General features: G+C 42.7%; 1 protein-coding gene across 1 annotated transcript in view; it reads right to left on the bottom strand.

Annotated features, from left to right (window-relative positions):
- ADAMTS12 (ADAM metallopeptidase with thrombospondin type 1 motif 12) overlaps window positions 1-15,353 on the bottom strand; it is a 393,027-nt gene that overhangs the window by 77,246 nt on the left and 300,428 nt on the right. The window contains 2 exon segments of the mRNA XM_082836323.1: window positions 474-687; window positions 7,652-7,778. Of these exon segments, the coding sequence (XP_082692449.1) occupies window positions 474-687; window positions 7,652-7,778 (341 nt within the window).

Genomic DNA, 15,353 nt, shown 5'->3' with positions numbered 1-15,353 from the left:
ATGATGTGAGGGGCTTCTCCAAGTGACAAGTAAACTTACTGTCTATCGTGCCAAGCAGAGTGACCCACCTTTGGTTTTTTAGTATGAAGCATAACTACCAGTAAATGTTTGACAAACCAACTCTTGGGGTAGGTGGGGGAGCCCTGATTTGCTACCAATGGTTTAATAATGGGCCAGCAAAAATCCTGAGGGTTTTTCAATGATCTGTCGTGAGTCTGAGCGAGCAAGATCCAGCTCATGCCTGGCGGGTATTTGACCACTGGGCAGGCGAGAGGAAGATCCTGTGAGAACGGAAAACAAGCACGATAGGATACTGGGAGGTGGGAAATGCAGGAAGTAGGCCAGAGGTTATAAACGCTGGCCATCGTGCACTTTTACCCCGGGTCACTCTGGATTAGTTAATAAAGAGGACTGGGTGGGGGGCTGACGGAGCATGAGTAACGCTGGCCTTCCTTTTTGACCCCTGAGCTCACCTGACTCCAGTTGCCCACTGTCCAGTCTGATGGACACAAGACGTCTCTGTTGCAGGAGGTGAGGGTCTTGGGCTTCAGCAGGTGCTGGCAGTCTTGAGCCGGGAGAGCCTGCTGCTCATCAGAGCCCATGGTCTGGATGCACAACACCGTTCGCTTCTTCTCTCCGTGGGGCCCACATGTCGCCGAACATGCTTCCCACTCCCCTGCCCACCACCTGCAGACACACATGGACATGTCAGAGAAGGTCACCCAGAGGAGACACACATTCAGTTCAGCCACTGGCAAGAAACTGGGAGCAGACGCTCTGATTACAGAACTGGGAGGTCCCTGAAGATGCTCCAGCCCAGCAGAGGGAGCTCTGCGGACAGGGCCACGGCTAGCTTGTTCAATCACAGCTCCGGAAGCCAGCAGACTACTTGGCATAAGTAGATGCTAAGTAATAATGTCTGTAAATGGAAAAAAGAAAAAAAAAAAACCCTCTCTTTTCAGTCAAGAAAACTGAGGTCCAGTTTTCTGTTGTGCAACCTCAGGAAAGTTTAGGCCTTACTCTCCACATCTGTTAAATGGATGTCACGATACTGACTTTAGATGAGTGATGTGGATGCAACGAAACAGCAGTTTATGTACAGTGCATAGTACAGAGTCTGACATAATACAAACTCAGTCATTTGTAATTATTGTTATTTGGACTTCTGCTTTTGACTAAAAGAATCCAATCAGAGTCTAAGTCTCCTGGCTCCTAATTGAATGTTTTTCTATTTCAGTGTGAAGCAGGTACTTAAACACTTACTAATTTTCCATTATTTAGGAGATGATCAATCAGGGGCATGGCCTTCATTGACACCCCTCCCCCATCTCCTTCAGTCTACCTGTTAACATTCTCACTGGTCCCTTTAATAAGAAAGGAGTAGAAAAACAAGAAACTTATGAAATAATTTCGTTTTTTGCCAGCTGTTCTTGATGAGTTGAATAGTTGAAACTGTTGGCTAAATTAATATTCTGGATCCTCCATGGAAAAATGAAGATGTGTGCGCTTCCTCTACCTGTTATCATGGAAGATTGGCTCAAGATTCTGGGATGTGGGCCCAGTGGTTTCACAGAAGTTGCTTTTGAAAGTGGCCAGGAGCCCTTTTCGGAGTCCCCTCTTTTCTTCCTTCCCCATCATTGTGCAAATCTTCCTTAACACAAAATACAGAACAGGTGTCTTGACCCAGTGTGGTTTGGGTCCACCGTTGCTATAGACGTATGGTCTGCTTATTCATCCCTCTATGCAGGAATAAAATGGAATATTTGTTTTTCATGGGAAAACAGTACAGCATGTGAATTCCTTCATTCCTGATTTTAAGGAAACCTTCTGACCTTGAGAGAGTATTGAATTTTGAAGAAGATTAAACTTTGTGCTATTACTTATGTTTACAAAATATTGGATTTATTTAGGTAGAACTTCTTTGATTCTTATACTTTTTTTTTTTTTTGCGGTACGCAGGCCTCTCACTGTTGTGGGCTCTCCCATTTCAGAGCACAGGCTCCGGACGCGCAGGCTCAGTGGCCATGGCTCACCGGCCCAGCCGCTCCGCGGCATGTGGGAATCTTCCCGGACCGGGGCACGAACCCGCGTCCCCTGCATCGGCAGGCGGACTCTCAACCACTGCGCCACCAGGGAAGCCCTGATTCTTATACTTTTAATCTCTGGTTAAAAATATTAGAAGAAAGCTCTTCCTCAAGTCTGTTATACTCTTCAGTTAATAAGTAAGATTACTTATTTATTCTTTGGTGTTTAACATCTGGACATCTGGTGTGGATAAAGCGCTAATATTGGAACCATATGATATGACACCAAATAAATGCCCACCCAATTATTCTAATTACTCTGTCCTACCTCTGACATTTCTAAGGGAGGCCAGACACACTATTGAATAGATCAAATGTCATTCTGGAAGGGCCTTAATGTGAGCTGACTGAAAGTCTAATTTATCTAGTTACTTGCTACAAGGCTTTCTGCTATGTCACCGCAAGGTGATAACAGACTTCCTTGTTTCTCTTTCTGAAATTTCCTCCACAGTCTCCTGGAGACATCTTGCATATGTTTGTCCCTAGTTTAAAGTGAAACCCATCCTCTTTATTTTCCAGGCCCAGGACTCAGGAGCTATTGCCGAATTGTTCTCTGCTGTCCATCTCATTGTTTTCAGTGTCTGCCATAACCACACCTCTTCTAGGAGATTTATAACAGAAGACTGTTTACAGGCTCTGAGTGATTGGTGAGAAGGACAATATAACACACAAAGTACTCAGCAGGACAAAAGGCCAAGCGCACCCATTTATTCACCCCCAATAAGACAACCTTTCTGGTTTCATCAGCATAGAATCAAGAACAACTTAATATGACGTCTTCCATTTTTGCCATTGATTTTTCTCTTGCCCAAAATTCCATGACACCTGTCAAACCTAACGTACAATTGGATAATTGATCATGCATTGTTTTGGATTGTTCGTTAGTCCCTATAATTAGTCAATCTTATCATTCCAGTTACTTTGTAAAAGTCCTAAGGACTGGGGCTCTATCAGTGATTCTCACTGTACCATCACCTGGAGAGCTTTAAAAAAGTTATCAGTGTTCAGGCCCCATTGCTATATTGGATGACCAGAATCTCTTGGGCATAGGGCCAAGGTATCAGTGTTTTTTAAGAGTTCTTCGATGACTTTCATATGAAGTCAGGATTAGAAACCACTGGTGTTATGATACCAAATAAATGGATTTGATTGTTTATCTTTAAATTTTCCTACCCAAAAAAATGGACACTGTGGTTTTAGTATGAATTATGTGTAACACAGAAGTGTGTGTGTGTGTGTGTGTGTGTGTGTGTGTGTGTGTCGAGACCCCCAACGAACCTGTAGTTGCCCTGGAAAATTTTACTGTAGTTTGGAAATCAAGTACAAAGATCTGTATCTTCTACCCACACCCATGCCAGTGTTTGCTCAGGAAGCTCTGACTACCAATAAACCAGTAAGTTACAAAAATGAACTCTTCCTAACCCTCACTACTCAGAAAACTGAAAGTCCTAATCTGAATTTGTTGAACTCTTGCTCAGAATAGTAATTTGCTTAAAAATATCCATGTTTATAATTACTATCTTTGTACTAATCTTTTCCCTAATAGCATTTACGTACATCCCCAAATCCAATTCAATTGGCATTCCACATTCCAACATAACAATCGTTATTACAATATAGGCACTATTGCTTCCTTGATCTTTAAACACAGTGTATCCACATTCTCACCGTATCCTGTTCATTCCACCTCATTTTCTCTAGCTTTCTTGTGGTCTCCCATGCACACCATGCTCATTCCTCTCCCACCTCTCATAGACTTTTCCCAGTCTCAGTGACCCCTTTCCTTTCATTTAGATGGGTGGTTCTCAACCAATGGAGATTCCCACAGCCACCTCCCCAGGGGACATTTGGGAATGTCTGAAGACGTTTTTGGTTGTCACAAATGAGGGTGGAGGTGTGCTCTTGGCACACCTCTAGTGGGCAGAGAACAGGGATGCTGCAAAATATCCTACAATGCACAGGACACCCCCCATGGCAAAGAATTATCCAGCCCAGAGTGGCTCTAGTGCTGAGGCTGAGAAACCTGGTGCTTCTATGACTTGGTGGAAGGATTGCCTCTGCTCTCCCCCTGCTTTTACATTATGCTTACATTAATTAGTATGCTGCCTGTGTTAGTTTCCTAGGGCTGCTGTAACAAGTCACCACCAACCTGGTGGCTGAAAACAACAGCAATCTAGTTTCTTATAGTTCTGGAGGCCAGACATCCAAGTCAGTATTACGGGGATGAACTCAAGGTTTTGGCAGGGCTGTACTCCCTTCGAAGGCTCTAGGGAAGATCCATTCCTTGTTTCTTTTCAATCTCTGTTGGCTGCCAGCACTCCCCGGCTTGTGGCCCATCACTCCAATCTTTAGGCCAGTGTCTTCAAATCTTTCTGCTCCAACTTCATATTGTTTCTTGTGTGTGTGTGTGTGTGTGTGTGTGTGTGTGTGTGTGTGTGAGAGAGAGAGAGAGAGCGAGAGAGAGAGAGAATGTTCCCTCTGACTCTCCTATAAGGACACTGTGATGGAATTTAGGGCCCAAGTGGGTAATCCAGCATAATCTCATTTCAAGACCCTTTAACTTAATCACACATGCAAAGACCCTTTTTCTAAATAAGGTAACACTTGCAGGTTCTAGGGACCAGGATGTGAATATCTTGGGGGCTACTTTTTGGCCACCATATGACTACACTCAGGGCCAACTTCAAGTCCCCAGAGCTCAGCCTGTATCATTTAAGAATTCCTCTATCAAGGCTCCTCCTCTGTGTCTACCAGGCTTCAGCCTCAGCTCATCTCCTGTCTGCCAGCCTCGGGACTCTTGCCCCAGTATCTGTCTCCTTCTAGCCCTGGTTGTATCTTTTTTTTTTTTTTTTTAAATAAATTTATTTATTTATTTATTTTTGGCTGCATTGGGTCTTCATTGTTGTGCGTGGGCTTTCTCCAGTTGCAACGAACAGGGGCTACTCTTCGTTGCAGTGCATGGGCTTCTCATTGTGGTGGATTCTCTTGCTGCGGAGCATGGGCTCTAGGCACATGGGCTTCAGCAGTTGTGGCGCAAGGGCTTAGTTGCTCCGCAGCATGGAGGATCTTCCCGGACTAGGGCTCAAACCTGTGTATCCTGCATTGGCAGGCGGCTTCTTAACCACTGCGCCACCAGGGAAGTCCCTAGCACTGGTTGTATCTTATTATAGAGTCACCTTCAACTAGAAAGTTCTGTAATTAGAGTGTAGAGGTACGTAAAGATAACCACCCTATGGCAACTGAATTCTGAAAATAGTGAAGCCAAGATTTTAGTTACAGGTGAATAAGAAAATGTCAGATACCGATGGATGTCTCTTCTAAAATAGAGAGCTGCCACAATCTTCAATCCAGTCTTCTTTGACCGTGTTGCTTTTATGGACATGGCTAATATCCCCAGCTATACCTTGGTCCCAGCTGGTTAGTGCCCACATCAAAACCTTCTGGTGCCCACCACGCCTAGCAGATTGCTTGCTTCTCCTCAGACACAGACTGAGTAGGGGGTGAGGTGCATGCCTCTTTGAGGAGTCTGCTCTATGTCGACCTGCTGCAGGCTTAGAGCTAGTTAGCCTTGAGTATTAGGAGGTCTGCCTGGAACCAGCTACCCAGACACATATCTCATTTTTTTTTTGCGGTATGTGGGCCTCTCACCGTTGTGGCCTCTCCCGTTGCGGAGCACAGGCTCCGGACGCACAGGCTCAGCGGCCATGGCTCACGGGCCCAGCCGCTCCGCGGCATGTGGGATCTTCCCGGACCGGGGCACGGACCCGTGTCCCCTGCATCGGCAGGCGGACTCTCAACCACTGCGCCACCAGGGAAGCCCCATATCTCTTATTATATCACAATATCACAGTGCTCAGTAAATGGTAACTGTTACATGGTTATTATCACTGTCGTATCTCTCATGGAAAATAATGAATGCTTAACAAATATTTGCTGGTAATATTAAGGCCCAGGCAGACTAAGTGAAATAATAAAAATGAGAACCTGAACCCCAGGGATAAAATTAGCTTCAAGAAATAAACAGCTGTGGTTTTAAAAAGGTAGCCACTCACCAGGGAGGGTGGCTTTGAAAAGTGAGGTGAGAATCCCAGGTGTGTATGTACTGGTAGTCAGCTAGTGAGGGCAAAAGGAAGTGACTGATGACAGTCGTTAACTCTGAGGGAGAATAAGTATGCTGGAAGCCCATAAGCTCTGCGGCGTGATAGGCTATCGATTAGATAATGCTAGCGATAGGAAACGTTCCTCTTTCCTGGCTCGTTCTTCCCTAAGAAGGATTTATAGAAACTGCAATTACATACAAAACCTAGAGAGGCCAAATCCTGTGCTCAAGTCCCTAGTTCTTCCCAGCAAGAGAGTTACAGGGAAGAGCAGCAGCTCTGTCCTGCCTCAGTAGAGGTGGGGTCCAGCTCTGGACCTCACAGCCCACTTTGTACCTGGAAGAAACCACAGAACTGGATAGAGAATCAACCTGACTCTGAGATGAGAACTCCCTGGCCTCTGGGACCTCGCTGTTCGGGCCTATAAGAGACTGACACTGTTTGACTTAACTGACTTGTCTAGACACTTCTTTTTGACCTAGTTCTCTGGCATTTATCCCACTCTTCCAGCTCTGCTTTAGAATTCAGCCTGTCACTTGGTAGATTGATTATGCCAACTGGCTCCCTCCTGTTAAACTAAACTCTTCTTAATATGTCTTCTTGGGACTGGAATGAATGCCTGATGGAATCTGCAACCGAACTACATCCTGTTTAAGGACAAGAGAGAATGAAGACACTCCCCAGAATTAATTCTTTCTTTCCTTTCCTCTCTATTTCCTTTCTCTCTCTCTCTCTCTCTCTTTCTTCCTCTTCCCCAGCTAACATCCCAGCTACCTTCTAGAATCTTGAACCAATACGATTAGGAGCAAGTGAATACCTGTATAACAGTGGTTCTCAACCAAGGGTGATTGTGCCCCCAGGAGACATTTAGCAAAAAATGTTTGGAGACATTTACGGTTGTCACAACCTGGGTGGGGAAGATGGAGTGCTACAAACATCTAAATAGACACAGGCCAGGGATGTTGCTAAACATTCTGCAATGCACAGGACAGCCCCCTACAACAAAGAATTATCCAGCCCCAAATGCAGCAGTGCTGAGGTGGAGAGAGCCTGGTCTGTAAGTCCACTCTTCCAGGCAGCGACCTGCACGTGTCAGCATGTTATCTAGAAGCTTCTGCTGCACTGGTTGGTAAGTGCTCTTGGAAGAGCCAAGCCCAATTAGCTAAAGAATTTTTGGATGATTTACATACCATTCTCTTCAACAGCGCTTTGGGACTTAAGTCTTACCAAATAATTAAACACAGATCACACAAGCTTTGTAAGAAGTACTGCTCTCTGGGGAGAAAATGTCCCCTTCACAGCTTGTCACAGGTTCCAACAGCATAGCCACAGGAACCTGTGACAGCTTTCCCGTATTTATACTAATAACAAAGCCACACAGCCCTCTTGCAGCACGGAGCCCTGGATTACTGTTAAACCAGCCACCACTGCAGGTAGACACACAGATCTCCAGCTGTTACCGACGCTTACCTGGGTGGACAATCCTTTTCACGACACTTCTTCTGTCTCCCATTGGGTTGTGTTTCTGGGTCACAGAATGTAGCTTTCACCATCCCGTGACCCTTATTCACGCAATGGGCAGTCTGGCGGCGTATACCTGGGGGTCGGGCAGAACGGTTCACATATATTAAATCCCGAGCCTACATTCTCAGTGTCAGGTGAGGCCCCTGGTCATGCCTACAGCTGATGGGAAGGTTGTCCATAAAGTATTTGGTTTTAACATAGGGGTGAGGAATGGGGACCTCTTATTCTCTCTACTCATGCTGCAGGAGGCAATGGGTGGAAAAGATCTTGCTTAGGAAGGACCACGGATAATATAGGCAGATTAATATATAGTCTAATATAAAGATTACAATCTAGCTGTGGAGACAAGACTAACACACATATGCCAAAAAAAAAAAAAAAACAAACAGAAAAAAAACAAGGTGAGATTTATACAGTGAAAGCAGATACCATCACCAGTTGTTATAACACAATCATACATTACTATTTTAATGAAGGAGTTGGGAGCTTTATATTAGTTGTTTATAAACTCTGAAAGACAGGAACCAAATTCAAAATAATATTGTGAAGTTTGAGAGGTGATGTTTTTTAAAGTAGAGGGTTTTGATAGCAGGGATTGATAATACTGCTGCTTTCTGAAATCGGGTTGGTAAGTAAGTAAGTAAGAGAAGCACACGGGAATGGCCAGGTCCACAGGAAAGCAAAGCACATGTGTGGGCTGGATGTGACTTTGGATATATAACAATAGTTAACACATGTGGTGCTTGCCTTGCCCAGGGCACTATTCAAAATTGTGTATGTGTGTGTGTGACTACCTATATATGTCCCAGACAAATATATATACATATGTAAGTGTGTGTGTGTGTGTGTGTGTATGTGTGTCTGTGTGTAATGTAGTACCTATTATCCACCATGATATATAATGACTGAAACCTCACAACGACTCAATGAAGTCAACACTGTCATTACTGCTATTAGATGAGGAAACAGAGGCACAATGAAGTCACATAGGTAGAGAAGGGAAAAGAAAGGACCAGTGGCTTTGCTAGCAGCTAGGATATCATTAGCAAGAGAATGCAGAGGAGTGGCCAGAACCCCACGGACTAGGAGGTAAAGGGCAGTGGGAAAGAGAGTCATCAACTCTCCGGAGAGGGCTAATGCTTCTTTCCATGAGAAATGTGCAAGGCTGGGTGAGAAGACTGAAGACGGAGGCCCTGCGGATGGGGCCATCAGTCTGCACAGAGGGGAGCGCCCTGAGCTCTCAGGGCATCCAGGCCTCGAGTAGGCTCACTGGTGAAGCCCAGAATTGGAAAGGTCACAAGTGCACCAATAAGCTAGTCACCTCCTCACTTTAGCGCCCACAACCTGGAGGGGCTTCCCCACAACCACAAGGCTGGCGGGACCCGAACTGGGGCGGATCCCCTACCACCTACTGCCTCACACTCCCTCACGCGGACTCCTCCAGTCTCCCGGGCTGGCTGCATACTCAGGTGCCGGACACTGCATCTCGCCATTTAAAAATGTCAGAGGGAGTTGCAGAACAGTAAGTGAAGCCTTTAAAATAAATCAACAATATTTTACTGTTAAATTAATGTTATTTTATTCTTGTGAAGAGATAGGTAACCTTTCAACCACTCAGGCTTTCTCAACTGATAGACTACGTGTTCTTTTTCTTTTGTCATATAAATAAAGCACTACGAACAGCTGGAAGCAACATTATGAAAGAACCTTTCATGGCACAATGAGTGAGTCATTGTCTGGAAAGACATGAACACCTACAGAGAAGTCTTAGACAATATGAGTGGAGTGGAGACCAAAATGGTTGAAGCCAGAAAAGCTGACGTGTATCTGCCATCATAGAAGAGAAAGAAGAAAAAGCTCAGCTCTTAGATGTTTCATTAGAACTTTGGGTAGTTTGGCAAATGCTTGATGTCAAAAATAAAAGGCAACTGTCAGGTGACTCTCAGAGGTTGGAAACATCCCCCAAAAGCCTTGTTTCTGCACATGGATGCAAAGATAAGCATACTCAGGGCTTGACTCCAGAAGTAGTAGGAGGGCACAGAACATTATAAAAAGTCTCCGCCAGGAAGTTAATAACATTTCATGGGTCGATCTGCTGGACCAGCAGCCAGATGAACGGATGGATGGGCCAGGCAGATGCTGCCAAGTGCACGGAGGAAAATTAATAGCAACGTGTCAGGGTTTTTCTGTTGGGATTAACGGTCGTGGTGACCACTAATCTTCTATTCTTCTAGCTCTTGAGTTCTCACTTGACACATACAAAGCTAAGCCCAAACCCTCCATTGAGGGGCTCCAGCTCAGAAGATTGATTTCTCCCATGTTATAGGAACACAATACCTGGCCAGGTGCTTCTGCCTCTACTTTGATGCTTGTGGGTTCATTTGGTAAAATTTAATCTATAATTTCATGTCTTATCAAATTCTGGTTTAAATAAATAAAATCCAAGGGTCCTGGGTTCTAGTGTCTACTTTTCCTTCTATCCAATCACTTGGCTAAATGCAGGAAAATGAGAATAATGACATTCAGACTGGTTAAGGGCAGGATGCTGAGCTAGTTGATTTCTGGGAGTGTCTTCCACATTTAAAAATCTATAATCCATGAAGGGAAGATAAAGTTTAATCATTGAAAACACTGGCTAATAAGAGGATTCTGGTTAGTGTAATTTTACCATTAACTTGGAAAATAGTTTGTTGCAACTATTGTCAGAAAGTTTCAAAATTATTAGTTCATATTGCCTTAGTAAATGTGAATATGACAAGTTGTATTTTCCAAAGATGGCTGCAACAATAATCTCTCATCTGGCATGCTCTTCTACAATGTGACCATGATATCACTCCATCATGACACGGAGTCTAGTTACCCTGGCCTGGGACTGAATGCAGAAATGAAGTTGTGTGAATTCAGAGGCTAGGTCATAAAAGACCATGCAGCTTCTATCTGATTCTTTTGGATCTGTCACTCTCAGGAGCCTCTGCTGCCATGGGGTAAGAAGCCTACACCCTTGGAGAGGCCAGGTGTAGGTGCTCCAGTTGACAGTCCCCAGTGAGCCATCCAGCCCAGGTGCCAGTCATCTGAGCACAGAAGCCTACAGATGACTCCAGCTCCCAGGCATCTGAGTCATTCTTAGCCATCTAGGTCTTCCTAGGTGAGATGCCAAACATTGTGAAGCTAAGACACACCATCCCCATTGCATCCTGTCTAAATTTCTGACCAGGAGAATAGTAAAATGATGGCTGTTTTACTGTACTAAATTTAGGTTGATATGTTATATAGCAGTAGTAAGTGGAACAGTACTCAATAAATGCTAGCTTTCTTCCTTTCTCAAGACAAGACCCAGAGGTACCATCCAGCTTGGCTTGCTAGGATACTAACCACTACTGATTTTATTGACTTCTCATTTCATCTTCTCCTGTGTTACACTTTTTCTGTTTCCATTCCAGATCTCTTCTGCAGCTGCTCGGAACCCTGGGAAGCTGATGCTATAGATTGCTGTAGCTTCCAGTTGGATTTGGGGAATGGAGGCACTGTCTCTTAGGATAACTGCTCCTTCTTTTACTTCTTCAGGCCTAGGATGGTAGCCTTGTTCCCCCAATCCTCTACTATTAATGGACAGAGGTAATGAATCATCTTTCTTGGTTTCCCTAAGTCCAACCCACACCTTTGAAAGTAGTCAAGGTATTCTGTTTGGGTGTGCAGGGCACCCTGACTGATAATGTCTCCTTTGTAGTAAAAAAAAAATCAAACCATCAGTCTTGAATGACATAGTCATTAATTAACTCTGTAAACCAACTGCTGGAATAACAGAATCTTTCTTTGACATAGCATATTGTAGTACCTCTTGTGGAGGGGGTTAGAATGAGGTCATCCTATTAAGAGCAGTGATCATGATGTAACACTGCAAATGCAGAAAGTAGAAGAGCTTAAGGCTGAATCTGTATGACCTTGAAATTTCCCTGGTATTCAAAAAAGACAAATGATATTGGCTTTTAATCTGGCTTTGCCTTTGGCCCCTTTCTCTTACACATTGAACACAGCCCCCAAAGAAATTCTAGTTAATTAAGGATGCCAATCAATATATTGGCCCAGAACTAAGTTAGCTGCTTATCTAGAAGTATTTACTTGAAAAGGGCATTAAGTGGAAATCAATCACATTCTAAAATATATGACAATCAAATTCAAAATGTTATTTATAGAGGATTCTGAGTTGCTTTCTCCACATAGCAATGAGAGTGTCACCATGCACCTGTAAATATTATTAGATACTAGCAGTGAGAGATCAGTTAAGACCTTCTACTTTTTAAGAATTATCTTCAGGAATTAATCACCAATGCCTAAGAATTTAATCAACCATGGCTGTGTAGTGAAGCCACCATTAAAATACAAAAGGAGGGGTTTCAGAGAGCTTCCAAGTTGGTGAAGCAGAATGCCTCCACGTGCCACTGTGCTGGGCTCCAAACTCCAAGAGGATTGAAGTTTCTTTGTTCTCGACCTAATGCTATGAATCTCTTCATCCGGCTATTGGTACCTGTGCTTTAAAATCCTCGGTAATAAACCACTCATCTGCCGCGTGGCTAACCGGGTCTTGGCACTCTGGCCGAGTGTCAGGCCTGTGCCTCTGAAGTGGGAGAGCCAAGTTCAGGACACTGGTCCACCAGAGACCTCCCAGCTCCACATAGTATCAAACGACCGAAGCTCTCCCAGAGATCTCCATCTCAGTGCTAAGATCTAGCTCCACTCAACAACAAGCAAGCTACAGTGCTAGACACCCTATGCCAAACAACTAGCAAGATAGGAACACAACCCTACCAATTAGCAGAGAGGCTGCCTAAAATCACAATATGGTCACAGACACCCTAAAACACACCACAAGATGCGGTCCTGCCCACAAGAAAGACAAGATCCAGCCTCACCCACCAGAACACAGGCACTAGTCCCCTCCACCAGGAAGCCTACACAACCCACTGAATCAACCTTTGCCACTGGGGGCAGACACCAAAAACAATGGGAAGTATGAACATGCAGAATGCGAAAAGGAGACCCCAAACACAGTAAGTTAGGCAAAATAAGACAGAGAAACACACAGCAGATGAAGGAGCATGGTAAAAACCCACCAGACCAAACAAATAAAGAAGAAATAGGCAGACTACTGAAAAAGAATTCAGAATAATGATAGTATAGATGATCCAAAATCTTGGAAACAGAATGGAGAAAGTACAAGAAATGTTTAACAAGGACCCAGAAAAACTAAAGAGCAAACAAACAATGATGAACAACACAATGAATGAAATTAAAAATTCTCTAGAAGGAATCAAGAGCAGAATAACTGAGGCAGAAGAACGGATAAATGACCTGGAAGATAAAAGAGTGGAAATAACTACTGCAGAGCAGAATAAAGAAAAAAGAGTGAAAAGAATTGAGGACAGTCTTTGAGACCTCTGGGACAACACTAAATGGAAAAACATTTGAATTACAGGGGTCCCAGAAGAAGAAGAGAAAAAGAAAGGGACTCAGAAAATATTTGAAGAGATCATAGTTGAAAACTTCCCTAATATGGGAAAGAAAATAGTCAATCAAGTCCAGGAAGTGCAGAGAGTCCATAAAAGATAAATCCAAGGAGAAACATGCCGAGACACATATTAATCAAACTATCAAAAATTAAATACAAAGAAAAAATATTAAAATTAACAAGGGAAAAACAACAAATAACATACAAAGGAATCCCCATAAGGTTAACAGCTTATCTTTTAGCAGAAACTCTGCAAGCCAGAAGGGAGTGGCAAGACATATTTAAAGTGATGAAAAGGAAAAACGTACAACCAAGATTACACTACCCAGCAAGGATCTCATTCAGATTTGACAGAGAAATTAAAATCTTTACAGACAAGCAAAAGCTAAGAGAATTCAGCAAACCAGCTTTACAACAAATGCTAAAGGAACTTCTCTAGGCAGGAAACACAATGAAGGAAAAGACCTACAATAACAAACACAAAACAATTAAGAAAATGGGAATAGGAACATACATATCGATAATTACCTAAATGTAAATGGATTAAATGCTCCCACCAAAAGACATAGGCTGGCTGAATGGATACAAAAACATGACCCATATATATACTGTCTACAAGAGACCCACTTCAGACCTAGAGACACATACAGACTGAAAGCGAGGGGACGGAAAAATATATTCCATGCAAATGGAAATCAAAAGAAAGCTGGAGTAGCAATTCTCATATCAGACACAATAGACTTTAAAATAAAGACTATTACAAGAGACAAAGAAGGACACTACATAATGATCACGGGATCAATTCAAGAAGAAAATATAACAACTGTAAATATTTATGTACCCAACATAGGAGCACCTGAATACATAAGGTAAACACTAACAGCTATAAAAGGGGAAATCGACAGTAACACATGCATGGTAGGGGAATTTAACACCCCACTTTCGCCAATGGAGAGATCATCCAAAATGAAAATAAATAAGGAAACACAAGCTTTAAATGATACATTAAATAAGACGGACTTAATTGATATTTATAGGACATTCCACCCAAAAACAACAGAATACACATTTTTCTCAAGTGCTCATGGAACATTTTCCAGGATAGATCATATCTTGGGTCACAAATCAAGCCTTGGTAAATTTAAGAAAACTGAAATTGTATCAGGTATCTTTTCTGACCACAATGCTATGAGACTAGATATCAATTACAGGAAAAAATCTGTAAAAAATACAAACACATGGAGGCTAAACAACACATTACTTAATAACCAAGAGATCACTGAAGAAATCAAAGAGGAAAACAAAAAATACCTAGAAACAAATGAAAATGAAAACATGATGACCCAAAACCTATGGGATGCAGCAAAAGCAGTTCTAAGAGGGAAGTTTATAGCAATACAATCCTACCTCAAGAAACAAGAAACATCTCGAATAAACAACCTAACCTTACACCTAGAGCAATTAGAGAAAGAAGAACAAAAAAAACCCCAAAGTTACCAGAAGGAAAGAAATCATAAAGATCAGATCAGAAATAAATGAAAAAGAAATGAAGGAAACAATAGCAAAGACCAATAAAACTAAAAGCTGGTCCTTTGAGAAAATAAACAAAATTGATAAACCATTAGCCAGACTCATCAAGAAAAAAAGGGAGAAGACTCAAATCAATAGAATTACAAATGAAAAAGGAGAAGTAACAACTGACACTGCAGAAATAGAAAGGATCATGAGAGATTACTACAAACAACTATATGCGAATAAAATGGACAACTGGAAGAAATGGACAAATTCTTAGAAAAGCACAACCTTCCAAGACTGAACCAGAAGAAACAGAAAATATAAACAGACCAATCACAAGCACTGAAATTGAAACTGTGATTAAAAATCTTCCAACAAACAAAAGCCCAGGACCAGATGGCTTCACAGGCGAATTCTATCAAACATTTAGAGAAGAGCTAACACCTATCCTTCTCAAACTCTTTCAAAATATAGCAGAGGGACGAACACTCCCAAACTCATTCTACGAGGCCACCATCACCATGATACCAAAACCAAACAAAGATATCACAAGAAAGAAATCTACAGGCCAATATCTCTGATGAACATAAATGCAAAAATCCTCAATAAAATACCAGCAAACAGAAT

Source organism: Leucopleurus acutus, assembly GCF_964270905.1.
Source record: "Leucopleurus acutus genome assembly, chromosome: 3".
Classification (NCBI taxonomy): Eukaryota; Metazoa; Chordata; class Mammalia; order Artiodactyla; family Delphinidae; genus Leucopleurus; species Leucopleurus acutus.
Note: the sequence above shows the minus strand (reverse complement) of the source record. Positions and strands in the feature narration are given on the sequence as shown.